Below are 26,805 nucleotides of genomic sequence, written 5' to 3' on the forward strand. Positions count from 1 at the left end.
TGAAATATAAAATAAGACTTGATCGATTCATTAGTGTATAAACTAAAAACTAAAACGGACTCGATAATTTATCATAGAGTGAGAGAGAGAGAAACCAGCAGGGGGCGTATTCACTCAAATTCAGACAACTTAATACACAAGCTGCATTAAGTATTATTAGCATTTATCAGTATTTGTAAGGTTTACTAATAATAGTAAGGTTTTTTAGAATTGGCAAAGCTTTATTAGCATTGGTAACGTCTATTACCAGTAGGAAGGTGTAATCAAGAAAAGTATAACTTTAGTTGAAGGTGGTACTAGCATTTAATAAGCACAGTAAATTCTACGAAACGTAGGAATTATTCAAAGTTAATTAAGAAAGCAATTAAAGTAAATTAACGAATGGCAGAAGTACAATGGCAGGACAGGTGTTATGTTGCAGCTGTGGTATGTGGGAGCTCCTGGATGCCACAGCGATCCAGGACAAACACATCTAGGAACATAGGAAGATAGGAACAGGAGTAGGCCATTCAGCCCCTCAAGCCTGTCCTGCCATTCAATGAGATCATGGCTGATCCGTGGCCTAACTCCATATACCTGTCTTTGGCCCATATCCCTTAATATCTTTGCTTAACAAAAATCTATCTATCTCAGATTTAAAATTAACAACTGTTCTAGCTTCAACTGCTGTTTGTGGGAGAGAGTTCCAAACCTCTACCACCCTTTGCGTGAAGAAGTGCTTCCTAACATTTCTCCTGAATGGTCTGGCCCTAATGTTTAGACTATGCCCCCTAGTTTTTGAATCTCCAACCAGTGGAAATAGTTTATCTTTATCTAGTCTGTCTTTTCCTGTTAATATCTTGAAGACTTCAATCAGATCACCCCTTAACCTTCTACATTCTAGCGAAAACAGGCCTAATTTGTGTAATCTCTCCTCGTAACTTAACCCCTGTAGTCCAGGTATCATTCTTGTAAACCTACGTTGCACTCCCTCCAAGGCCAATATATCCTTCCTAAGGTGTGGTGCCCAGAACTGCTCACAGTACTCCAAGTGGGGTCTAACCAGGGTTCTGTACAGCTCCAGCATAACCTCTGTGTCTTTATACTCCAATCCTCTAGATATAAAGACTAGCATTCCATTAGCCTTTTTGATTATTTTCTGCACTTGCTCGTGGCATTTTAAAGATCTATGCACCTGAACCCCCAAGTCTCTTTGGACATCCACTGTACTTAACCTCTTCCCATTTAGAAAGTATCCTTCTCTATCCTTTTTTGGTCCAAAATGGATAACCTCACACTTGCCCGCATTGAAATCCATCTGCCACAGTTTTTCCCACTCACCTAGTCTGTCAATATCTCTTTGCAATTTTATGCTATCATCTAGACTGTCTACAATGCCGCCTAACATTGTATCATCAGCAAATTTGGATATATGACTTACTATGCCATCATCCAAGTCGTTAATGAATAATGTGAAAATTGAGGCCCCAACACAGATCCCTGCGGGACACCACTAGTTACATCCTGCCAATCGGAGTATTTACCCATTATCCCCACTCTCTGTCGCCTACCACTCAACCAACTTTCTAACCATGTCAATAATTTGCCCTCAACTCCATGGGCTTCTACCTTAGTTAACAGTCTCTTATGTGGGACTTTATCAAATGCCTTCTGGAAGTCCATATAAATAACGTCCATAGACACTCCCCTGTCCACTACCTTAGTCACCTCTTCAAAAATTTCAATGAGATTTGTCAGGCATGACCTTCCTGTCATGAATCCATGCTGGCTGTCCCTGATTAACTGACATTTTTCTAGGTGTTCAGTCACCCTATCCTTGATTATAGACTCCAGCAACTTCCCCACCACAGATGTCAGGCTAACTGGTCTGTAATTTCCTTGGTTTCCCCCTTCACCCTTCTTAAAAAGTGGCGTGGCGTGCAACTTTCCAATCCAGAGGGACCACTCCTGAATCTAGAGAACTCTAAAAGACGATAGTTAGGGTATCTACAATGTGCTCCCCTACTTCCTTTAACACCCTCGGATGGAAACCATCAGGTCCTGGGGATTTCTCACTCTTTAGTTCCATTAATTTCCTTGTTACTGATGTTTTACTTAACGTTAATTGTATTAAGTCCCTGTCCCCTATCAGCTATTAATTTTTTCGGGACTTCCGGCAAGTCATCCTCCTTTTCAACTGTAAATACTGAGGCAAAGTAATTGTTTAACATGTCTGCCATTTCCCCATTATCAATGACAATATCTCCAGTTTCAGCTTTTAGTGGGACTACATTGCTCTTGACCACCCGCTTTCCCTTTATGTAACTATAACATTTCTTCTTATTGATTTTGATGTCCCTTGCAAGTTTCCTTTCATCTCTTTTAGTGGCTCTTATAAGCTGCTTTGTGATCCTTTGCTGATCTTTGTATCGATCCCAATCATCTGGATCTGTGCTGCGTTTTGCATTTTTGTAAGCCATTTCTTTTTGTTTTATGCTATCCCTAATCTCTTTAGTTGTCCATGGCTGTTTTTTCTGTGAAGTGGAGCTTTTTCCTCTCAGGGGTATGTACTCACTCTGTATTTCGTTAAATGTTTCTTTAAATATTCTCCACTGTTCTTCAGTCGTTTGACTCATCTGCAGAAAGTGTGAGCAGCTAGAGGAATTCCGGATCAGGATTACTGATCTGGAGCTGAACTGCAAACACTGCGCAACTTAAGGGAGGGGGAGAAATACCTGGACACTTTGTTCTGGAGGATGGTCACACCTCACTTCAGGACGTCGCATAACATTTTACAACCAACAAACTATTTCTGAAGGGTAGTCAGTCACTGTAATGTAGTAGTTACACCTATCAATGGGGCATCTAGTGTTCAACTAGCAAAATTCAAGTACAATATATATCAGTACACAGATATTTTCTAACCAGACTGTGTACATCAATGGCAAACTCTTGGTTGCTGCCAGAAGCTGCCAATCCAAATATGCAACATTTCAAGGTTTAATTTCACTCCATTGTCAGAAATCTATCCTCTATCTAGTTAGATAAAAGTTTTGAAAGCACCCATCATACTCCAGTTGTCACACTTTATATAAAACACACACGTATCACCACTGAACAATCTTAGAAAAACAATTACAGAAAGAGAAAGAAAGCCAGTCATTGTGTTTTCTGATCTGGAGATATTGTTGTGAACCTAGAGAAACTTCCAACCATAATAAATATTCTCTAGTTGATCTTGGTTCACAGATAGAGAATGACCATATTGACAAGACACCAGAAGGTCTCTTAATGCCCATTGAAAGACTGGAAGAAAATACCAAAAGCACTTTGAAATAAGCATATGACAGCAAAATACTGTGGACACTGGAAATCTGAATTAAAAACAGAAAATGCTGGAAAACAGCAACTGTGGAGAGAGAAATACAGCTAAAGTGCTGATGAAAGGATATCGACTTTATTTGAAATGAACATGTATAGGATCTACAGCTAAAGCAAGGTTAAAAATAATAAAATGATACTTTATCGCATGGATAGCTAAGCTTCAAGAGAATAAAAGATCACATGTGGGAAGTTATTAGATAGTGAAAGAAACTCTATGTACAAACCTCCCACATGTAATCTCTTCTTTTATCGCAGAGGAGGAAAAAAGATTATCATTAATAATTTTTTAAAAATGAATTCTTACTATGTGAGTACCACTGGCAAGGCCTAGTTGTGATGAGCTTTCTTCTTAAACCACTGTAGTCCATGTGGTGAAGCTGCTCCCACAGTGTTGTTTAGGTCAGGATTTTGATCCAGCAATAATGAAAAACCAATAATATATGTGGCTCATCTGGAAACGCTCTTGCCTCTAAGCAAAAAGGTTATGGGTTCAAGCTTGACTTAAGCTCAAAATCTAAGCTGATACTCTAGTGCCCTACTGAGGGAATGCTGCACTGTCAGACATGCTGACTTTTGGATAAGATGTTAAAATGAGGCCCTGTCTGCTCTCTCAGTTGGACGTAAAAGGACTCCTGTTATGATTTTGAAGAAGAGTAGGGGAGTTTTATTTTTACAAAGCAAATTGTTGTGATCTGGAATGCACCACCTGAAAGGATGGTGGAAGCAGATTCCATAGTAACTTTCAAAAGGGAACTGGATAAATATTTCATAGAAGAATCATAGAATGGCTGCAGTACAGAAGAAGGCCCATCGTGTCTGTGCCAGCTCTCTGTAAAAGCAACTCATCTAGTTCCACTCCCCCACCCTCTCCCGGTGGCACAGACATTTTTTTTCTTTTCAGATAATTATCCAGTCTTGAAGGTCTCGATTGAACCTGCCTCCACCACACTCTCAGGCTATGCATCCCAGATCCTAACCACTCGCTGCATAAAAGGTTTTTCCTCACGTCGCTGTTGCTTCTTTTGCCAATCTAATTAAATTGGTTTCCTCTGGTTCTGGATCCTTCTGCCAATGGGAACAGTTTATCCCTTTCTACTCTGTCCAGACCCCTCATGATTTTGAACACCTGTATTAAATCTTCTCCAAGGAGAACAGCCCCAGCTTCTCCAACCTATCCATGTAAATGAAGTCCCTCATCCCTGGAACCATTTTCGGGAATCTTTTCTGCACCCTCTTTAATGCTTAACATCCTTCCTAAGTGTGGTGTCCAGAACTGGACATAATACTCCTGTTGAGGCCAAACCAGTGTTTTATACAGGTTTATCATAACTTCCTCATTCTGTTTGCAGGTCGATGACCTTTCATCAGAAGGTCATCAACCTGAAATGTTAACTCTGTTTTACTGTCCACAGATGCCGCCTGATCTACTAAATATTTCCAGCATTTTCTGTTTTTGTTTCAGATTTCCAGCATCTGCAGTATTTTGCTTTTGTGTCCTTGTTCTTGTACTCTATGCCCTTATTTATAAAGTCCAGGATCCAGTATGTTTCAATAACTGCTTTCTCAATCTTCCTGGCAATCTTCAATGATTTGTGCATATGTACCCCAAGTCCCTCTGCTTCTGCACCCCCTTTAGAATTGTACCCTTTATTTTCTATTGCCTTCCTTCCAAAATGAATCACTTCACATTTTTAGAACCATAGAAAAGTTGCGGCACAGAAAGAGGCCATTCAGTCCATCGGGTCTGCACCAGCTGAAAAAAAAAGTAGCCGCCCAATCTAATCCCACCTTCCAGCACTTGGTACGTAGCCTTGCAGGTTATAGCACTTTAGATGCGGATCCAGGTACCTTTTAAATGAATTGAGGGCTTCTGCCTCCACCACCCATCCGGGCAGTGAATTCCAAACACCCACCACTCTCTGGTTGAAAAAGTCTTTCCTCATGTCTTCTCTAATCCTTCTACCAATCACCTTAAATCTGTGCCCCCGGTAATTGACCTCTCCGCTGGGAGAAACAGTTTCTTTCAGTCTACTCTATCCAGGCCCCTCATAATTTTGTACACCTCAATTAAGTCACCCCTCAGCCTTCTCTGTTCCAAGGAAAACAACCTTAGTCTATCCAATCTTTCCTCATAGCTGCAACTTTCAAGGCCTGTCAACATTCTTGTAAATCTCCTCTGTACTCTCTCCAGAGCAATTATGTCCTTCCTGTAATGTGGTGACCAGAATTGTATGCAATACTCCAACTGTGGCCTAACCATTTTATACAGTTCCAGCATTACATCCCTGCTTTTGTATTCTATACCTCAGCCAATAAAGGAAAGCATTCCATATGCCTTCTTTATCTACCTGTCCTGCCACCTTCAGGGACCTGTGGCCATGCACTCCAAGGTCTCTCACTTCTTCTACTCCTTTCAAAATCCTCCTGTTTATTGTGTATTCCCTTGCTTTCTTTACCCTTCCCAAATGCATTACCTCACACTTCTCCGGATTGAATTCCATTTGCCACTTTTCCACCCACTCAACCAAACCATTGATATAATTCTGGAGCCTACAGCTATCCTCTTCACTATCAACTACATGGCCAATTTTTGTGTCTTCTGCAAATTTCCCAATCATGCCTCCCACATTTAAGGACCACAAACAGCAAGGGACCCAACACTGAGCCCTATGGAACGCCACTGGAAACCGCCTTCCATTTGCAAAAACATTTGTCAACCATTACCCTTTGCTTTCTGTCCCTGAATCAATTTTGGATCCACCTTGCCACATTCCCCTGTAGCCCATGGGGTGTTATTTTTTTGACCAGTCTATCATGTCAAATGCCTTACTAAAATCCATGTAGACCACATCCACTGCACTACCCTCATCAATCATCCTTGTTACTTCCTCCAAAAATTCAATTAAGTTAGTAAGACACAACAGTCCCTCAACAAATCCATGCTGATGATCCCTGATTAATCTGTGCCTTTCTAAGTGACAGTTTATCTTATCTCAGAATTGATTCTAATAATTTGCCCACCGCCAAGGTCAGACTGACCGGCCTATAATTATTTGGTCTATCCCTTGCACTCTTTTTAAAAGGAATTGAAGATGATCCTCAGAGTACCCGTTATTTCCTCCCTGGCTTTCTTTAACAACCTGTGATACAATCCATCCGGCCTGCATTAAATTTCATCTGCCACTTGTCCGCCCATTCCACTAATCTGTCTCTGCCCTCTTGAAGTGTATCACTGAGCTTCTCAAAGTTCACAATACTTCCAAGTTTTGTGTCATCTACCTAAAGGAAAAAATGCAGGGCTATATGGGGAAAGAGTAGGGGAGTGGGATTAATTGAACAACTGTTTCAAAAGCTGGCACAAGCATGATGTGCTGAATGGCTTCCTTTTGTGCTGTAAGATTCTATGATTCTCCTTCATGTCCTGGCCAATATTTATCCCTCAGCCAACAACAATCATGATCACATTGCTCTTTGTGGGATAAAAACAAGAAATGCTGGAACTACTGGCCCGGCAGCATCTGTGGAGAGAGAAGCAGAGCCAATGCGTCAGGTCAGTGACCCTTCCTCAGAATTGCTCTTTATGGGAGCTTGCTGTGCGCAAATTGATTTGCCCTCGAACACTTCAAAAAATACTTCATGGGCTACAAGGTGCTTTGGGACAAAAGGTTCTCAACCTGAAACGTTAGCTGTTTCTCTCCCAACGAATGTTGAATATTTGCAGCATTTTCTGTCGGTATTTGAGACACTCTGCAAATGCAGCTCTTTCCTTTGCTCTGCTGCCTTGGTGACCGCCGCTGTAAAGGCGGCCAATCAGGGGAGCGGATGTTGCGAGGTGACGCGGCGCTGGGCGGGCGCCATTTTGGTTTGTTGTTGCCGCGGCGGCAGCGGGAGGACGAAGAGTAGTTTCGTGTTGCTCGCTGAGTTGCGCTCTTTCTCATTTCAGGTAGTTCACATTTTCACAGGATGGGCCGAAAGAAGAAGAAGCAGATGAAGCCTTGGTGCTGGTATCCTTGCGGCTGTTGATAATCTCCTCTCTTTACCGATGGTCGGGCTTCTCCATGCGCGGCTGCGGCCGCCATTAGCGGCTCACGGGCCGCAGAGACACAAAGACAGGCGGATCAGGTCACAGAACATGGGGATATTGGTGTGGGGGGTGGGGGACTCTGTAAGGTGGCCGATTTACAGTAACATATGTAAAGAGGGGGTGGGGAATTAGTATTTAATATTCTAAGTCGCAGGGTTGTGTCTTCTGGGTGACCATATGGGAAGTGGCTCCATGTCTCCGTTTCTAAAATGGCGTCAGTTTTTTTTTGCTGTCGTGTTTAGCATTTCTACATTGGTTTTCTTGCTTTGGACAAGTACCTGCACGCTTAGGGTGTAGGAACCACTTTTTTAAAAAAAAATGATCTTCACGATGTGTTTTCGGGATGGTAAACCCTTGTGCATTATCATGTTGCAAATGACTTAAAGTCATTTCCCACCCACCCCCCGAAATGGTTGGCTTTTAAGCTTTACTTTGAACTGGATAATGTTATAAAATTATGGGTAATTGTTTTCCTAGAAAAAATCTATTTCTAAGTATAATTAGAGACAACATTCAATTGTGTGTCCATCTAAAGTCTGCTGCATGGTAACTTCATCTATATTTAAGTAGTTTCTTGTTGCATTGGGATGTGTCTGTATTCTGTTTCTTTATAAGGGGGCAGATATTTTTGTTTTCACTTCCTTGACCACAGATGTTCAGGTACTGCAACAGAGACTTTGATGATGAGAAGATTCTTATCCAGCATCAGAAAGCGAAACATTTCAAATGTCACATTTGTCATAAAAAGTTGTACACAGGTCCAGGTCTTGCTATTCATTGCATGCAGGTATGTTGTTCGCTGGTTAATTTACCAACATATTTTAAGATGACTTGAGAGGGAGTAGTGTTGAAATCAAGATCACTTCTTTGTCCTCAATCTCTTTGAATTGTAAATTTTAAATCTAATGTTACTGAATGTGCAATATGAGATCATTATGACTTGGAGTAGTAACTGCACTATTGTGGTATTGGATCAGATAGAGTATGTAACGAAGATACAGATTGAAAGTTTTGGGCAAAGATGCGGGGGAATATGAAGAAGCAGTTTTTTTACACAGCGGGTAGTAATGACCTGGAACTCTGCCCACAAGGATGGTGGAAGTGGAAATGATCAATGATCTCAAGAGGAAGTTGGATGGCCACCTGAGGGAAATAGATTTGCAGGGTTATGGGGAGCGGGACTGACTGCATAGTTCTGCAGAGAACTGGCATGGAGTCGATCGGCCAAATAGCTTCCTTCTGTGTTGTAAATGACTCACTCAGCATTTATATATTGCCTTTCGCATCTTGTCCTAAATGCATCTATTCCTTAAATTTATTTTGAAATGTGGTCTCTTCTGTAGTTAAACATAACCAGTTTCTGCACAATAAGGGTATAAAAACACAAATAAATCAATTAACCTTTTTTTGTTGACATTGGCTGAAATGAATGTTGGCCAACACACTGAAGAACTCCCCAGCTCTTCAAATTGTGTCATGGAATCTTTTTTCTGAATAGACAGATGAGATCTCACCTGAAAATCAGATTCTTGGACTGATAGGGTGTTAGGGGGAGAAGGGTGTGCATACAGGAAGTTGCTGGATTATACATGACTATGATGGAAAATTAACTTTTTGCACTAAAGTTAAAGGTTGTATGTGAAATGTCTGTGTAATGTCCTGGAGAGCTGCCCCTCTTGCCACATGGTTGAACTGGAGGTTGGGGAATAGACTAGCTATTTTATATGGAGAATTCTGAGAAGCATTTGAGCAGTTTAGATTTCTCCTAGTTCACAGAAAGGGACTGTATAGGGTTGCATTAATGAGCCTTGAATGATTCATTCAGATGCACAGATTACAACATTGTGTTTTTTTGGGCCCTGTTTGTAAATTAGTCTGCTAGGGAAATGTTACTTTTATTCTGTTACATTTTAATTCAGAGAAATCTGACTAAAATGTTTGAAATTTCTGTAGACTACTTATTTTTCATGTTGGTGGCGTCTCTAACCTAATTATTGCTCCTGATATAATGAAATATAAGCACCATATGAGGTCTTTGTCCTTGAAGATGAGATGATTTGACTTACATTTGGTGGGTTTGAAACATTCCATATTCTGACCAAGGAAATAGTCAAACTGCCTCGTGCTTTAATCAGGGTTATAGACTTTGGTGCAAAGCTTAGATAATGGGAGCAATATTAAGTTGATTGCTCATTTCCAATTTAAGACATAGTACATTCAGAATCCAGACGATGATTTATTGTAGGAACAGGTTACATTCTGACTGCCCACAATGTCTGTTGATTCTCATCTCATTCATTTGCAAAAACAAATATGGTCAAAGTTTGCAAACTGTCTTTTAGAAGTTGGGTATAGGATAATTATCAATTTTATCAGGTCCACTTTGACTTAAGTGCTCCATCCAAGCCTTTGATTTGCTAATCCATCTAAAAGTCCTCTGATCCCACCAAAGTAAACTAGCAGTATATAATTGCTGGTGAGTGACGTGCATTCAGTAGGATGTCAGTTGGTTACTTTGCGTTCAACAAGTTCTCTATTCATCAACTCAATGCTCTTGTTTAAAATTAGTTTGGAATTTCTAAAGGGGCAAGCATATGGTTTGTGATGGAGTCTCAAACTCAGCTTAGTGTCAAACAAGATGCTGAGGTTGTGTTTTAACCTGAGGTCGTGGAATGGGATGGAAATTGATGGTGAGGGGATGGACTTTGAAGGCACAGAGGGCCACGAATACAATGGTTTCAGTCTTCCCAGTGTCCGGAGGGAGTGGCATTGGGGTGAGAAGAGATTGTGACTGAAAAATGTTGTCAAAATTATGAAGAATCACTAATCAGTCTTGCACAGTGAAAAAGATCTTGCATGAAGTATGGATACATTAACCAAATAAGTGCAATGAAAGTCCACTGATCATTATAGATGTTCACAGGCACATAACTTGGTTCTGGTAATAACAACTCTACGTTCTCTAATTTCAATGATGCTGTACTGTTCTGGATCTGCTAATGTGTAACGCGCAAGGAAGGAGCACATTTTATTTGGGAGTCGTCTGTTTAAGAAATGTTGCATTTGGTGTTTTTTTATTTACTTCATTCATAGCTTCACAAAAAGCATTACAAGTGCTTCAGTAGGGTTACATGAATACGTGATGACAAGTGCATTCACCTTTCTTGTCTTGATTTGTAGAAAACGGGGCCACTCATTTTTCTTGATTTTTAGAATTGTCAGTTGTGTGCCTACAGAATGTCACCACTGATCAAACATGGCACATTATCCCCTTTTTAAAATTGCATATTGGTGCCACTTTGATAAGTCACTAAGCGCTCAAATGCACTCTACCTTTTTCTAAAGTATGAAGGCATGGGGGGGGGGGTGGAATGGGAGGAGGTGAAGGAGGATTCAGGATTTGTGGTCTCCTGTTTTAATGAGGAATATGCTAAAACACTTCCAATAAGAGTTCTTTGCAGACATTAAACACCTATGTGCTGTCAAGACTTATACATCAGGGATTCCAGTTTAGATCATTTTTACATCTGTCCCATTATTAGAAGTGGATCCCCAAGCAAAATACCTTCTCTACACGATGGGCCCACACCTCTGCTATAGGTTTTACTAGATACGTGGCTGTCAACTGATACAATACTGGATTGTATGCCCTCAGCCTCGTACAAAAATGAATTTGCTTTTTTTAAATCTTTGTTTTATTGAACAAAACACTCTAAGAAAAAAATTGCAAGTAGACAGTGTTGGGAATGGACTAGAGTGCTGTCCTTTCACCTTTGGGACTTCGGTTCTGATTCTAATCCAGTAGTATGTAACTACTCTCTGCAGAGCTGCAGCATAAAAATATTTTCATTTAGAAAGATCCCAGTGCTAGTATGGAAGATAAAAATGCTAAATTAATTGGACTCTGTAGAAAGAGCCAATGTTTAGCTTGATGCTGAGTATAAAATATAGAAATGGATTTTCCTTTAAAGCACAGAAACCTTACTGAGTGTTTTTATTTTGCTACTTTGAATATGAGTGAGATTTTCTGTCTAAACAGTGAACCTGTTTGACAGTCTCATTCTGCCACAGCAAACATTGGTGACTTCACTAGATAGAAGCTAGCTCGTTGCTTTTAAAATGGCAGTGGCAGAAGTTCAATTTGAGCTTCCTGTGGTTTCAGTATTTATTTATTTATTTATTTAGAGATACAGCACTGAAACAGGCCCTTCGGCCCACCGAGTCTGTGCCGAATTAGAGAGTGCTTTGAAAGATGCAATATTTACTTGTGCAAGGAGATAAATAATTTTGTATCTAGAGTGCTGTGAGAATAGGCTGTAATCCTTAGAACCATCAGCCTCAAGAAAACGGACATCATGGGACAGGACGTCAGAAATGCTCCATCCATCAATATCGGCAACCACGCACTGGAAGTGGTTCAAGAATTCACCTACCTAGGCTCAACTATCACCAGTAACCTGTCTCTCGATGCAGAAATCAACAAGCGCATGGGAAAGGCTTCCACTGCTGTGTCCAGACTTGACAAGAGAGTGTGGGAAAATGGCGCACTGACATGGAACACAAAAGTCTGCGTGTATCAAGCCTGTGTCCTCCGTACCTTGCTCTACGGCAGCGAGGCCTGGACAACGTCTCAATTCATTCCATCTTCACTGCCTCCGGAGAATCCTTGGCATCAGGTGGCAGGACCGTATCTCCAACACAGAAGTCCTCGAGGCGGCCAACATCCCCAGCTTATACACCCTACTGAGTCAGTGGCGCTTGAGATGGCTTGGCCATGTGATCCGCATGGAAGATGGCAGGATCCCCAAGGGCACATTGTACAGCGAGCTCGCCACTGGTATCCGACCCACCGGCCGTCCATGTCTCCGCTTTAAAGACGTCTGCAAACGTGACATGAAGTCCTGTGACATTGATCACAAGTCGTGGGAGTCAGTTGTCAGCGATTGCCAGAGCTGGCGGGCAGCCATAAAGGCGGGGCGGGGCTAAAGTGGCGAGTCGAAGAGACTTAGCAGTTGGCAGGAAAAAAGACAAGTGCAAGGGGAGAGCCAATTGCGAAACAGCCCTGACAACCAGTTTTATCTGCAGCACCTGTGGAAGAGTCTGTCACTCTAGTATTGGCCTTTATAGCCACTCCAGGCGCTGCTCCACAAACCACTGACCACCTCCAGGCACTTACCCATTGAGTATGCATAAATGAGTCCTTTTCTGATTGGCAGGATGCGACGAGTGGAGTCGCGCAGGGATCTGTGCTGGGGCCTCAACTTTTTGAAATTTTATATCAGTGACTTAAATGAGGTGAGCGATGGCATGGTAATTAAATTTGCAGATGACAAACATAGGTAGGAAAATATGTTGTGAAGAAGACATGAGCTTGCAGACCGATATAGATGGGTTGAGTGAGAGGGCAAAAATCTGGCAGATGGAGTATAATGTGGGAAAATGTGAAATTGTTCACTTTGGCAGGAAGAATAAAAAAGCAGAGTATAACTTAAATGGAGACTGACTGCGGAATTCGAGGTGCAGAGGGATCTAGATGTTCTAGTGCATGAGTCACAAAAGGTTAGTATGCAGATACAGCAAGTAATAAAGAAGGCTAATGAAATGCTATCCTTTATTACGAGAGGAATTGAAAATTAAAGGAAGGCTGTTACGCTTCAGGGATACAGGGCATTGGTTAGACCACATCTCGGATACTGTGTGCAGTTTTGGTCTCCTTATTTAAGGAGCGATGTAAATGCATTGGAGGCGGTTCAGAGGAGGTTTACTAGATTGATGCCTGAAATGAGCAGGTTGTCTTATGAGGAAAGGTTGGACAGACTGGTGCTTGTTTTCACTGGAATGTAGAAGAGTGAAGGGAAACTTGTTTGAAGTATATAAAATCCTGAACGATCTTGACCAGGTGGATGTGGAAAGGATGTTTTTGCTTGTGGCTGAGTCCAGAACTAGGGGGCACTGTTTTAAAATTAGGGGTCATCTTTTAGGACAGAGATTAGGAGTATTTTTTTTTTCTGACGATTGTGTGACTTTGGAACACTGCTTCAGGTGCTGGTGGAGGCGGTGTCATTGAATATTTTTAAGGAGGAGGTAGATAGATTCTTGTTAGGTAAGGGAATCAAAGGTTATGGGGGTGTAGATGGGAGTGTGGAATTCGAGACAAACAGATCAGCTATGATATTGAATGGCCTACTTCTAATTCGTATGTTACATTTATTCTGTTGCATGGTAATTGATTTTATGTTGAAATGTTTTCACTGTCCTGATTTTGAAATTTGTGGAATAATTTCTGGCTTGTGTAGGTTCACAAAGAAACAATAGATGCTGTCCCAAATGCAATCCCAGGAAGAACAGACATAGAATTAGAAATCTATGGAATGGAAGGTATTCCAGAAAAAGATATGGAGGAGAGGAGGCGACTGCTTGAACAAAAGACTCAAGGTAAAATGGTGTGTCAAGGTTGCAATTTATCACTCTAGATGTTGTCAAATGTTTTCTATCTTTAATGGTATTAGGTCTTAGCTGGCATTTGGTTCCACAAGTACCTTTCCCAGACAAAAATAACATTACTTGCATTTATATAACTTCTTTCAGTGTTTCACAGTGAATGAAGCACTTTTGATGTGTTGTAATGTCGGGAAAAGGCCATTATTTCTGTTGAACCTTGATGGCGAATGCTGGAACCCTGTTTGCCCCATGATCCCGTCATGGCCTTATATGCATTTCCTTAGGTGCACTTCCAGCAAAAGATGCTGATCAATAATCGGGAGTGAGAACCCTAGCTCCTTTTCCACTTGACTGGCACTCCAGCCATCCCCTGGTTAAATCGGCAAATTGAATGGAAACCTTCCCAGTCTGTGTGACTCAGCTTAATTAATTGCTTAACTTGCAGACAATGGAGAAGCCAAAATAAAGTAAGAAAGCTAGCATTTATGTCGCGCCTTGCCCTTAGAATGGCACAAAATGAGTGACCACCGCACAGTCTTTGTGGAGATGAAGTCCCGTCTTCACGTTGAGGATGCCCACCATGGTGATGTGTGGCACTACCACCGTGCTAAATGGGATAGATTTTCAACAGATCTAGCAACTCAAATCTGGGCATCCATGAGGCACTGTGGGCCATCAGCAGCAGCAGAATTGTATTCAACCACAATCTGTAACCTCATGGACCTGGCATGTTCCCCACTATTATTACCATCAAGCTGAGGGACCAACCCTGGTTTAATGAAGAGTGCAGAAGGGCATGCCGGGAGCAGCACCAAGCATACTTAGAAAATGAGATGCCAGCCTGATGAAGCTACAACAGGACTACTTACATGCCAAACAGCGGAAGCAGCATGCAATCGACTGGGCTAAGTGATCCCTCAGCCAATGGGTCAGATCTAAGCTCTGCAGTTCTGTCACATCCAGTCGTGATGTGGTGGACAGTTAAACAACTGACAGGAGGAAGAGGCTCCATAAATATCCTCATTCTTAATGATGGGGGAGCCCGGCAGATCAGTGCAAAAGACCAGGCTGAAGCATTTGCGACCATCTTTAGCCAGAAGTGCTGAATGGATGATCCATCTCTGCCTCCCCCTGAAGTGCCCAGCATTATAGATGCCAGTCTTCAGCTAATTCGATTCACCCCATGTGATATCAAGAAACAGCTGAAGGCGCTGGATACTGCAAAGGTTATGGGCGCTGACAACATTCTGGCAATAGTACTGAAGACTTGTGCTCCGGAACTAGCCGTGCCCCTAGCCAATCTGTTCCAGTACAACTACAACACTGGCATCTACCTGCCAATGTGGAAAATTGACCAGGTATGTCCTGTGCACAAAAAGCAGGATAAATCCAACCTGGCCAATTACCACCCTATCAGTCTACTCCAGATCATCAGTGAAGTGATGGAAGGGGTTGTCGACAGTGATATCAAGCGGTGCTTGCTCAGCAATAACCTGCTCACTGAGACTCAGTTTGGATGTCACCAGTGCCACTCAGCTTCTGACCTCATTACAGCCTTGGTCCAAACATGGACAAAAGAGCTGAACTCCAGAGGTGAAGTGAGTGACTGCCCTTGACATCAAGGCAGCATTTGACCGAGTATGGCATCAAGGGATCTTAGCAAAACTGGAGTCAGTGGGAATTGGGGAAAGCTCTCTGCTGGTTGGAGTCATACCTATCTCGAAGGAAGGTGGTTGTTAGAGCTTAATCATCTCAGTCCCAGGACATCACTGCAGGAGTGCCTCAAGGTAGTATCTTACACCCAAACTGAGCCTCAGTGAGCAGGAACTCTTATCGCCTTCCTTCGCTGTTGCTGGGTAAAAGTCCTGGAACTCCCTTACAGCACTGGGTGTACCTATACCCCCAAGGACTGCAGCAGTTCAAGAAGGCAGCTCGTCACCACCACCTTGAGGGCAATTAGGGATGGGCAATAAATGCTGGTCTAGCCAGCGACACCCACATCCCACAAACAAAACACCCATTGAACTACTTTTTGAAGTGTAGTCACTTTTATGTGGCGGTTTCAGTCGACCATTTGTGCATTCCAAGGTACCACAAATAAGTAGACCAGTTTATTTTTGGTCATCCCTCTTGAGGCATAATGTTGGGCAGGACACTGGGAGAACTCCCCATACCTTCTATGTGCCATGGTATTTTTTACATCCCCTGTGCAGGCAGGTGGAGTCTTTGAAATGTCTCATCAGAAAGATAAGGCCTCTAGCACTGCTGCAGTCCGTCAGTGAGTATTAAAATAGTTTCAAATCCATGTAAATTTTTCAGTAAACTGAGTTTTTTTTATCACCACTGTTTATTCTTTATTTAGACTGTGCAAGAAAGAATTGCTTTCTCCCTCCCTCCTATTTATACCTTTTATTCCCCAGAGAGGTGGTGTAAAATGCTGGCGTATGGTTCCACGGACATTGTAACTTGTCCAAGTGAGTGTGAAAGGCCATCACAGCTGTATCTGATCCAGTTTCACCCCTTGTCCATGTTTGCACCTTTTCAGTTGGATCACTGATCAATCATTTAGAATGGAAGCTTTCTTTTGAATGCCCAGTGATGCTGAGGATTCTATTACCATTCTAGCTAACTTGGTACAAACTGTACCCGCGTGCCTGGTGTAGTTGAATTCCACGATGAACTGATGGGATACCCTTTCAAAATGGAATTTATTTTATGATCTATAAAGTGCCTTACATTAACTTAATGGATACATTCATTTTGTAATGTAACGCAAAGGCCACACAGACAAGGAGAGGCGCCAGGTTCAGTCCTTGAACTTCATGGCTCGTGATATTTGCTCGGTGAAGGTAGGGGTGTGCTGTCTTTGGTCTCCCATTGAGAAGACTAATTGTTTGGCGATACAGTAAATCCTGCTGGAAATGCACTGTTGTAAATGCACTGTTGTAAATGCAGGGGTGGATTCAGCTGTGATCAAATAACCAAATGAGACACACTGTACAGATTGCTTGCAATGCTCGGTTGCTCAGGTGATGTGCCAGAGTGCTCCTGCTACCCTTCATTGAATCCTTTAGTAGGAATATGTATCTACTGGAGAACAACGATAAAGGAAGACATTTGGAGGAAAAATTAAGGCTGATTACAAACCTGTCAAGCTGAGCTTCCTCCCAAGTTGTTTTTGGGTACAACTGTTCAAATTTTTATATCTTCCACCAGCTGAAAGTCAAAAAAAGAAGCAGAAGGATGATGATTCTGATGAGTTTGATGATGACGATGCGGAAGCTGGGACTTCATACCAGCAGCAAGGAATGCAGCAACAGCAGAGCTTCATTTCAAGTATGAACCAGTCGGGCATGCACCCTGTAACGGGTGCACCAGGAATTCCTCCAGGTGACATGAGATACCTTGCTCTTTCTTAGAAACTCCTGATTCGCACTACAAATGTGAGATGATGATTGAACTTGGGCTATACCATCTCTGCTGTAGTTCCAGTTGACCTCGTTGGCCAGAGGGGCGCGTATGTATAATCTTCGTGGGTTAGCATAACTTGCATTTTAATGTCACTGTCACGTCAGATATCATGTACTGATCTAGAAGCAAAGCAGACTTTTTAAAAGAAGAAAGTCAAATATTGATCTGGAGCCTGGAGTTTACAAGCAGTTCTCAGTGCCCCCTGATCTCAGCAGTCCTAACTTTCCATGAGCTATGCCATGGGAGATCAGTATATACACTTTTTTGTTGCGGTAATTTTCTATCCCAGAGCAAAAGTTTAACTTTTGATGAGCCCATTGGAGCAAGGTCACTCAGCAGGTTCCTCTGTGCTGCATTATTCCAGATTTTTTGTGAATTTAGTCTTTACATGATTGAATATCTTTTCTACAGGGATGCCACCAGTGGTACCAGGTGTTCCTCCCATGATGCCAGGAATGCCACCAGTAATGCCAGGGATGCCTCCGGGGTCAGTGTTCTTTATATTTTAACCTCATTGTCTTTTGAGCAATATTAACAAAGGCAAGGACTTTTTGCACCTGGTGTTATCTCTGTATGCTAACACATTGTGCTGTAAAATGGTCCTCTCTTTATCCCTCCCTTCCCACCACTAAGATGGGATAGGGTGCTTCCTAAGGGAGGCAAAAGTCAATCCACCCTATTAGCTGCCAGATGTCTCCATCAAAAGTATTTAAATTCGTGAGTAGTCACTAATGAGTTCTTTAACCAATTTCTTTTTTTATCCTGCTTTTTGAAAGTGTTGACTTTGGCCGGCTAATGATTTCACAGAATCACAGAATTGTTGCAGTGCAGAAGGTGGCCATTTGGCCCATTGTGTCCGCATTGGCTGTCTGAAAGAGCAATTCCTTCAGTTCCATTCCCCGCCTTCTCCCTGTCACGCTGCACATTCTTCCTTTTCCAATAACTGTCTAATTCCCTTTTGAATGCTTCAATTGAACCTGCCTCCACCACGTTCTCAGGCAGCACATTCAAGACCTTAACCACTCTCTGCATGAAAAAGGTTTTCCTCATGTCACTTTTGCTTCTCTTCCCAAATTCTATAAATCTGTGCCCTCTCATTCTCGATCCTTTCACAAGTGGGGAACAGTTTCTATCTACTCTGTCCAGACCCCTCATGATTTTGAATACCTCTATCAAATCACCCCTCAGCCTTCTCTTCAAGGAAAACAGTCCCAACTTCTCCAATCTATCTTCATAACTGAAATTCCTCATCCCTGGAACCATTCTCGTGAATCTTTTCTGTACTCTCTCCAGTCCCCTCACATCTTTCCGAAAGTGCGGCGCCCAGAACTTGAGGCAGTACTCCAGCTGAGGCCGAACTAGTGTCTTATACAAGTTCGACATAACTTCCTTGCTCTTGTACTCTGTGCTCTATTAATAAAGCTCAGGATATTGTATCCTTTATTAACTGCTCTCTCAACCTGTCCTGTCACCTTCAATGACTTATGCACATATACACCTAGGTCCCTCTGCTCCTGCACCCCCTTTAGAATTGTATCCTTTACTTTCTATGGTCTCTCCATGTTCTTCCTACCAAAATGAATCACTTCACATTTCTCTGCTTTGAACTTCATCTGCCACCTGTCTGCCCATTCCACCAACTTGTCTATGTCCTTTTGAAGTTCTACACTCTCCTCACAGTTCACAGTGCTTCTGAGTTGTGTATCATCTGCAAACTTTGAAACTGTGCCCTGTACACCAAGGTCTAGGTCATTAATATATGTCAGGAAAAGCAAGGGTCCCAACACTGATCCCTGGGGAACTTCACTACAAACCTTCCTCCAGCCCGAAAAACATCCATTAACCACTACTCTTTGTTTCCTGTCACTCAGCCAATTTCGTATCCATGTTGCTACCGTCCCTTTTATTCCATGAGCTATAACATTTGCTCACAAGTCTGTTGTGTGGCACTGTATCAACTGCCTTTTGAAAGTTCATGTACACCACATCAACAGCATTGCCCTCATCAACCCTCAAAAAACTCAGTTAAACATTTCATGGATGCTGTTCTGATAACTTGCGAAAGTGACCATTATCCATCTGTGGGCTTCGACAGTGTGTCAGAATGGCATTTCTCTGTAGGGAGCCTCACTGCTTAATCCAACCCTGTGTCCATACAATTCAGTTCCAGCTAGAGTTGCTAGTGGCAATTGGGAGTATGAGCTCTGGCTGGCTTCCACTGTCACTCCCCTTGACCTGGGATACAGAAGTCAGTTATAGCCCCCTCTGCCCCGCAACGCCACCAAACAGCTAACTCAGCACAGTTTGGGGCCTTTGCACTTTCTACAGATCAGCAACACACTGAATAAACTCACTGAGCCTTTGTATTTTTATATACAAACTTCATCTCAGAATTTGATTTGTTAACTTTTGTGATCACAGGATGATGCCCATGGGTGGAATGATGCCTCCTGGACCGGGAATGCCACCCATGATGCCAGGCATGCACCCTGGTGGGTATTTGAAAACGGTTGGCAGCAACTTAGGTCTGTATTGCAGATAATTTTAGCTTTGTTATTTAGCACAATGCAAAAATGTATTCTTGTGTAAAAGCATCGCCTTACCAAAGCACTCATTTCCACATATTCAAATCTAGCAAAAGACATGACTTTGACTTTATTGCCAAAACAGTGTCTCTTTTAAAGAGATGCAATGTTTCAGATACAGACTACCTTTCTAGTTGCTTATTTTCACTTAAATGTTTCATTTCAGACAAGAAGTGACTTCCTATGACCCATAACTTATGTAAGATCATTTTGGAAAACAAACTTCTACAGAAAAAGCCTTTCTTAAAAAAAAAAAAATCCCATATTTGCAGTGGTATGATGTGAAGTTATAGTAATAAGAAATTTACACAATATTGAATTTGCCAGGTATGTCTGGCAGTCCTTTAGTTGTTGTCATTCGGTGACACAGTTGTGCCTGCAGCAGCTGGCTTTTACCATGATGGGACTGTAGATTCCCATACCTGCAACAGTATTAATGCACTTTGAGGGAAATATGTTTTGTCTTGACTCTGGGCAATGCCACAGGAGATCCACTAGTAATTTATTTTTTGAAAAAGCAAGCTCTGCAGTGCCAATGGGGAGAAAGCAGGGAACCACTGGAAAGAATATAGAAATATTCTGAAATTTTTTTTAATAGGCATTCAAAAAACTGCAGATAGCATAGTTGTAGAAACCAAACAGCATTAAGAAATTCCTCCAGTATTCTGGAACAGCAAGGATTATAAAAGGACAAATAAAATCCCTCTACTACCCAGAAGAACAAGGGAACACCACCTTCTGCAAGTTCCCCTCCAAGTCACATACCATCCTGACTTGGAACAATATCACTGTTCCTTCACTGTCACTGGGCCAAAATCCTGGAATTGTCTCCCTAACAGCACTGTGGGTGTACCTACACCACATGGTCTGCGGCGGTTCAAGAAGGTGGTTCACCACCATCTTGTCGAGGGTAATTAGGGATGGGCAATAAATGCTGGGCTTCTGATCACATCCCACGAATGAATTTAAAAAAAACATAATCTGGTATAATTCTAATGAAATCTCATTGTATCCTTTCAATGGCTGTAATATTTTTCCTATAATTGGCTGCTCAAAGCTACACTTGATTCCAACTGTGATCTTGTCAATATCTTGCACAAATTTAATATTGGTTATGCTCCCCCTGTAATTGAAATCCTAAATCATATCTTCTTTATGTCCTTTTATTCCACACCTGTGTATCTGCATGCATAGATAGATATCTATTTCTGAACTGTAATATTTCACTGTTCCTTCACTAAAAGCCACCCATTTAGTGAATATGGTGCAGTATTTCTTCAGGGGAGGATTTGAGCCGTTTGAGGATGTGGCTGATAATTGCATTGAATGTTTTATAACAAGAAATATAGAACTGTATTTTATAGTTTCAGTAAGTGTTGTAACATGATCTGAGTTACTAATTCCACATACTTCAATGGCTGTGGTCAGTGAGTGGGCAAATTAAGAGTCTTGGGAGTTGGATCATCTGAACAATATTTGTATTTAATAAGCATTGTGCAGCAACTGAGTGGAGTTACAGATTAGTAACTTAGTTGTTCTGCAAGCTCTCATTCCCTTCTAATAGTTTTCTTTTACTCTTCTAGGTATGCCACCACCTGTTCCACGTCCAGGAGGGCCATCAATGACCCAGTCACAGCCTGTTGTTGCACCTGGTATACCCAGTAGAGTGCCACTACCTGGACCTAGTCCACAGCCTCCCATTTCAAAGCCACTCTTCCCCAGTGCTGGACAAGTAAGTGCATGCTAACTGGCATTATCAGTGTTGGAAAGTCCTGTTAACTTGTGTTATATCAGAGTGCTACAACCATATTCATGATCGTGAATAATTTTGTACTTATCTGGTCATCATTCATTGCAGTTGACACTTAGACTAGGGATGGTTTTATTCAGGGTAAGCTGTAAAATATTTATGGAAAATTGCAGTTCCTCTGGGTTTTAATGCATTGAATTTCTGACAGTCACCCTGTTAGTGTAGAGTACCGGCAGCTGTTGAGGATTTTCACTGTCTGCTCTTTTTATGCTTCAGATGGGGACTCGTGTTTCGAGCACAACTACAACCTCCACTACAGCTTCATCAAATTCGGCAAATCTCTCAACTTCCTCTAAACCTCTGTTTCCTAGTGCAGCACAAGTACGCAGGCAGTCACCATCTGTTCTGGTGTTAGACTAATTCACAGTGCTTCACCTGCCAGAATAATTCTTGAGCATGCTATAACTAGCTTTAGAGGCTTTTGGAGTGTGTATGGGCTGTGTAATGCTAATCTGGTGTAGTGTGCTGTACTATTTTGTAGAGTTAGCATTTTTATATTTAAAAAAACAATCACCAAGGCATATCTGGCAGCTTTATATCTGATGCAGAGTCTGCTGAAGGTTTGCCAGTTTAAATTGAGACAGAAAAATGTTTTTTAAATTTCATGCTTTTTGGTTCCTCATGACACTTTTGAGGATACTTAATTGGAATTGTCAGTACAATTGAAACTTGTAAACCTGCATTTTTTTAGAATAGCATGTTATTTGGAAAATTAAACTGCTTTGCTTGTGGCTTGGTTTTGATTTTGATTTTTGCATTTGCAATTAATCTAACTTGCGTGGTGTTGATTCAACAGAGCCAGCAATCTGTTTCCGGACCCGTGGGTACAGATTTTAAACCCCTCAACAGCACGCCTGCCACTACCGCAGAACCTCCGAAGCCCACATTCCCAGCATACACACAGTCTACAGCTACTGCCACCAGCACATCAAGCAGCTCTGCAGCTAAGCCAGCCATCCCTGTAACTAGTAAGCCTGCTACTCTAACCACAACTAGTGCAACTAGTAAGTTGATCCATCCCGATGAGGATATATCACTGGTAAGTGTGTGGGTCATTCTCAAATTAAGTAATTTAAAAACCTTCTATCTTAACTGGATTTAACTTGCGTGCCACAGTAATGGAAAATTCAGTAGCGGATTCTTGTCGCGTTCCTTTTTTTAAAAGAAAAATAATGTACCTATGCAATTTTTGTTTCCTCTACCCCTTAGGAGGAAAGGAGGGCTCAGTTTCCAAAGTACCAGCGCAACATCCCTCGGCAAGGCCAGACGCCTATGGGGCCACCACCAGTTGGGCCAATGGGTGGCATGATGCCACCACAACAAGGAATGCCACCTCAACAACCAACAATGAGGCCTCCCATGCCACCTCCAGGTTGGTTTTTTTCTGCCTCCTTTTTGCAAACTCTTGTGATTGTGATTTAATTATATTTGCTCTGACTGGAAGCACAGAAGTACTTAATGTGGCCAGAGGCCCTTGTTAATTTTGCATTCAATACATATGACCTCTGTTAGCTAGCCACTTATTTTGTTAACCTGTATATGATGGACTTCATAGTGTGGCATGGATGAATGCAGTTGGTCCCATGGGATATTACTGGTATATAAACAAAATTAGATTAATGCTGTCTAGAGGGAAGCCCTAATTAAGAATGCAGAGACATAGAATGAGACAGCACAAGGAGGTCATTTGGCCCATCATACCTTTACTGGCTCTTTGATAGAGCTATCAAATTAGTCCCACTCACCTGCTCTTTCCTCATAGCGCTGTACATTTTTCTCCTTCAAGAAAGTGTTTATTCAACTCTCTGAATGTTAATATTGAATCAACTTTCACTACTGTTTTCAGGTAGTACATTCCAGATCACAACTTACTATATATCAAAAGTTTTCTGTCCTCTGGTTCTTTTGCCAATCACCTTTAAATCCATGACCTCTAGTTTACAACCCTTCTGCCACTGGAAACAGTTTCTTATTTACTCTATCAAATCCCTTCAAGATTCTAAACGCCTCTTTCAAATCTCCATTAACCTTTTCAGCTTTATGAAAACAAACCTGAGCTGCTGCATTCTCTCCAAATAGTCAGTAACTGGTTTACTAGTTTCAGTAAGTGTTGAGTTTGAAATTCCTGTAATACGTTTTTTTGAACTATGAAAAACACCAATTGTTAGAATCTAGTTTTTTAGTTTTTGCCCTTTCAAACTTGGGTTATGCCTGGTTAGGGTATCTGGAGCGGCATTATACAAGTTACAGCCAGAAGGGTGGTGTTGAGTTCATATAGATAAATTTACTCTTGCCCAATTTTGTAAATGTCTTATTTACTTGACCTTTGTTTAAAAGTGTTTGTACTTACACTCCCAGTTTTCTTTTTCAGGTCAGTATGGTGGCCCTCCCCAAGGCATGCCAGGTTATCTCCCTGGCGGCATGCCTCCATACGGACAAGGACCTCCAATGGTGCCCCCTTACCAGGGTGGACCCCCTCGACCACCAATGGGAATGTCAGGAATGAGGCCCCCTGTAATGTCACAGGGGGGCCGCTACTGAAGCTGGTGTACCTACGTTAATAGGTTTGGAGATTCAACCTTTTCTCAACTTGCTGTTAACTAGACGAGCTTCAGTGAATATAAGTGACTTTAACATATATTTTTTAAAAAACCTGGTAAACCTCTTCCTGCCTGCTAATGATGACCACAAAAATCTTGCAAAACCTGGGATGTGCTGTTCATGTTTTATCTCAGAAGCAGGGGAAAAGAAAAGCATACTCTTGAAAAGCAAATTCCTGATGAGTCTCTCACATCCCCCTCCCCCTTCCCTCTCTCCCTCCCCCCCTCCCCTTCCCTCTCTCCCTCCCCCCCTCCCCTTCCCTCTCTTCCCCCCCCCTCCCCCTCCCTTTCCCTCCCCCCCTCCCCTTCCCTCTCTCCCCCCCCCTCCCCCTCCCTTTCCCCCCCTCCCTCCCTCCCTCCCTCCCTCCCCCCCTCCCTCCCTCCCTCCCTCCCTCCCTCCCTCCCTCCCTCCCTCCCTCCCTCCCTCCCCTCCCTCCCTCTCCCTCCCTCCCCCCCTCTCCCTCCCTCTCCCCCCCTCCTCCCTCCCCCCCCCTCCTCCCTCCCCCCCCCCTCCTCCCTCCCCCCCCCTCTCCCCTCCCTTTCTTCTCCTCCCCTCCCTTTCTCCTCCTCCTCTCCTCCCCTCCCTTTCTCCTCCTCCTCTCCTCCCCTCCCTTTCTCCTCCTCCTCTCCTCCCCTCCCTTTCTCCTCCTCCTCTCCTCCCCTCCCTTTCTCCTCCTCCTCTCCTCCTCCCCTCCCTTTCTCCTCCTCCTCTCCTCCTCCCCTCCCTTTCTCCTCCTCCTCTCCTCCTCCCCTCCCTTTCTCCTCCTCCTCTCCTCCTCCCCTCCCTTTCTCCTCCTCCTCTCCTCCTCCCCTCCCTTTCTCCTCCTCCTCTCCTCCTCCCCTCCCTTTCTCCTCCTCCTCTCCTCCCCCCCTCCCTTTCTCCTCCTCCTCTCCTCCCCCCCTCCCTTTCTCCTCCTCCTCTCCTCCCCCCCTCCCTTTCTCCTCCTCCTCTCCTCCCCCCCTCCCTTTCTCCTCCTCCTCTCCTCCCCCCCTCCCTTTCTCCTCCTCCTCTCCTCCCCCCCTCCCTTTCTCCTCCTCCTCTCCTCCCCCCCTCCCTTTCTCCTCCTCCTCCTCCTCCCCTCCTCCCTTTCTCCTCCTCCTCCTCCTCCCCTCCTCCCTTTCTCCTCCTCCTCCTCCTCCCCTCCTCCCTTTCTCCTCCTCCCCTCCCCGCCCCAAAACCATGTAATTGCAATTCATGTTGTATAGCTTCTTTTCTCGTGTTTCATCTAGGTTTTTAGAAGTGAAGTAAAATAAATATGGTCCGTTTATATTAAAAAAAATTGAAGGCGCTGGAGTTACATGAACATAAAGTACCACCTTTTAAAGGCAAGTTCTGTAAATTAAAATTTGCTTTTGTATTTAAAAACGAAAGTGAGGCCTTCGCAGCATTTTAGGTGCTGTTGGACTTTACTGTCCCCAACGTTGTTTGGTGAGGGCTTCTGGTGTAATTTCTTGTTGTAGCCCCAAATACCTGTTCAGTTGTGTTTTGATTATGTAACTGTTTACCGTATCCCGTATCCAGGGTTCAGAAAAAACATTTTGAACCTAAATAGGTCGTACCTGATTTCTTAATTTCTGTACTGTTGTAAAGTTCATTGTAATAAAACTTGATGGAAACATTAATGTTGCTTTATTCATGACCAGCTGTGGATCACTGCCTCAAGGTTTGTACCACTGCATGTTGCTGTGATTTAACGCAAAAATAAAGGTAAAAGCATTGGAGGGGAATTTTATTGGTTATGCTTTTGGAATGAACCAGCATTGTACATATCTGTATATCTCTCTGCATGCTTTGTATTAGCCCAGTATGCATTGAATTGTTCGTATTTGTCGCAAACTAGGTCAGTAAAGCAACAAAAAAACTATATATATATATATATTTAAAACCTTTCTGGAAAGATTGTGGAGTGAATGCATGGTTTATGGATGTAGAATTGACCACCCTAACGTGTTGCTAAAATTGGAATTTATTTCTTCCTTCCTGTAGCCCTGCCATGGGACAGGCTGAGGCTGAATCTTATTGTCCTCTCAGTCTGAGGCAAGTCAGATTTCATTTTATTCCTTTCCAGGGGCTTTCACAGCTTTTTATGGCTGTTGGACTTCTCTGTCCCCAAACTTGTAGCAAGTTTGGTGAAGGCCCTTTTTTAAATCTGTTTTTAGTAACGTATTATATTGTATTGTGATTGTGTTTGACTTTAGAGCAAAGTGCTATTTGCTAGATATGGGAGCCTAATGCTTGCAGAGATTAGATTATTGTTTACTGTTCCCATATAGCTAAACTTTAAGTATTTGTGCTTATTTTTCCCAGTGTAAATTTTCTTGAGTGCACAGACTGAGAAGCTGGTAGAGTCAATTGTTTATCTAGAAATTATAAGCATTCAAATTTGGGCCGAGCTTTACTTTTAATTATTTCCTTGTATCTGGCAAGTGGGACATTGCTTGGGTTGCACT

The 26,805-nt window shown here is 42.6% G+C and overlaps 1 protein-coding gene across 5 annotated transcripts; it reads left to right on the top strand.

Moving 5' to 3' along the window:
• The first annotated feature begins 7,204 nt into the window (after positions 1-7,204).
• znf207b (zinc finger protein 207, b) lies at positions 7,205-24,737 on the top strand. Of its 5 annotated transcripts, none has more exons than XM_068058537.1 (11): positions 7,205-7,367; positions 8,108-8,234; positions 13,744-13,882; positions 17,105-17,278; positions 17,771-17,846; positions 19,781-19,851; positions 21,528-21,676; positions 21,971-22,075; positions 22,551-22,793; positions 22,964-23,126; positions 24,126-24,737. In XM_068058537.1, exons 1-11 carry the CDS (start codon positions 7,327-7,329, stop codon positions 24,293-24,295), a joined length of 1,458 nt encoding a protein of 485 aa, XP_067914638.1. In that variant the 5' UTR covers positions 7,205-7,326; the 3' UTR covers positions 24,296-24,737. The 5 variants fall into 5 exon arrangements, with proteins under 5 accessions (XP_067914638.1, XP_067914639.1, XP_067914637.1 ...); XM_068058538.1 differs by having other exon boundaries at positions 17,105-17,224; positions 19,781-19,884; XM_068058536.1 differs by having other exon boundaries at positions 19,781-19,884; positions 24,126-24,736.
• The last annotated feature ends 2,068 nt before the right edge of the window (positions 24,738-26,805 follow it).

This window comes from Heterodontus francisci, chromosome 26, assembly GCF_036365525.1.
Source record: "Heterodontus francisci isolate sHetFra1 chromosome 26, sHetFra1.hap1, whole genome shotgun sequence".
Lineage (NCBI taxonomy): Eukaryota > Metazoa > Chordata > Chondrichthyes > Heterodontiformes > Heterodontidae > Heterodontus > Heterodontus francisci.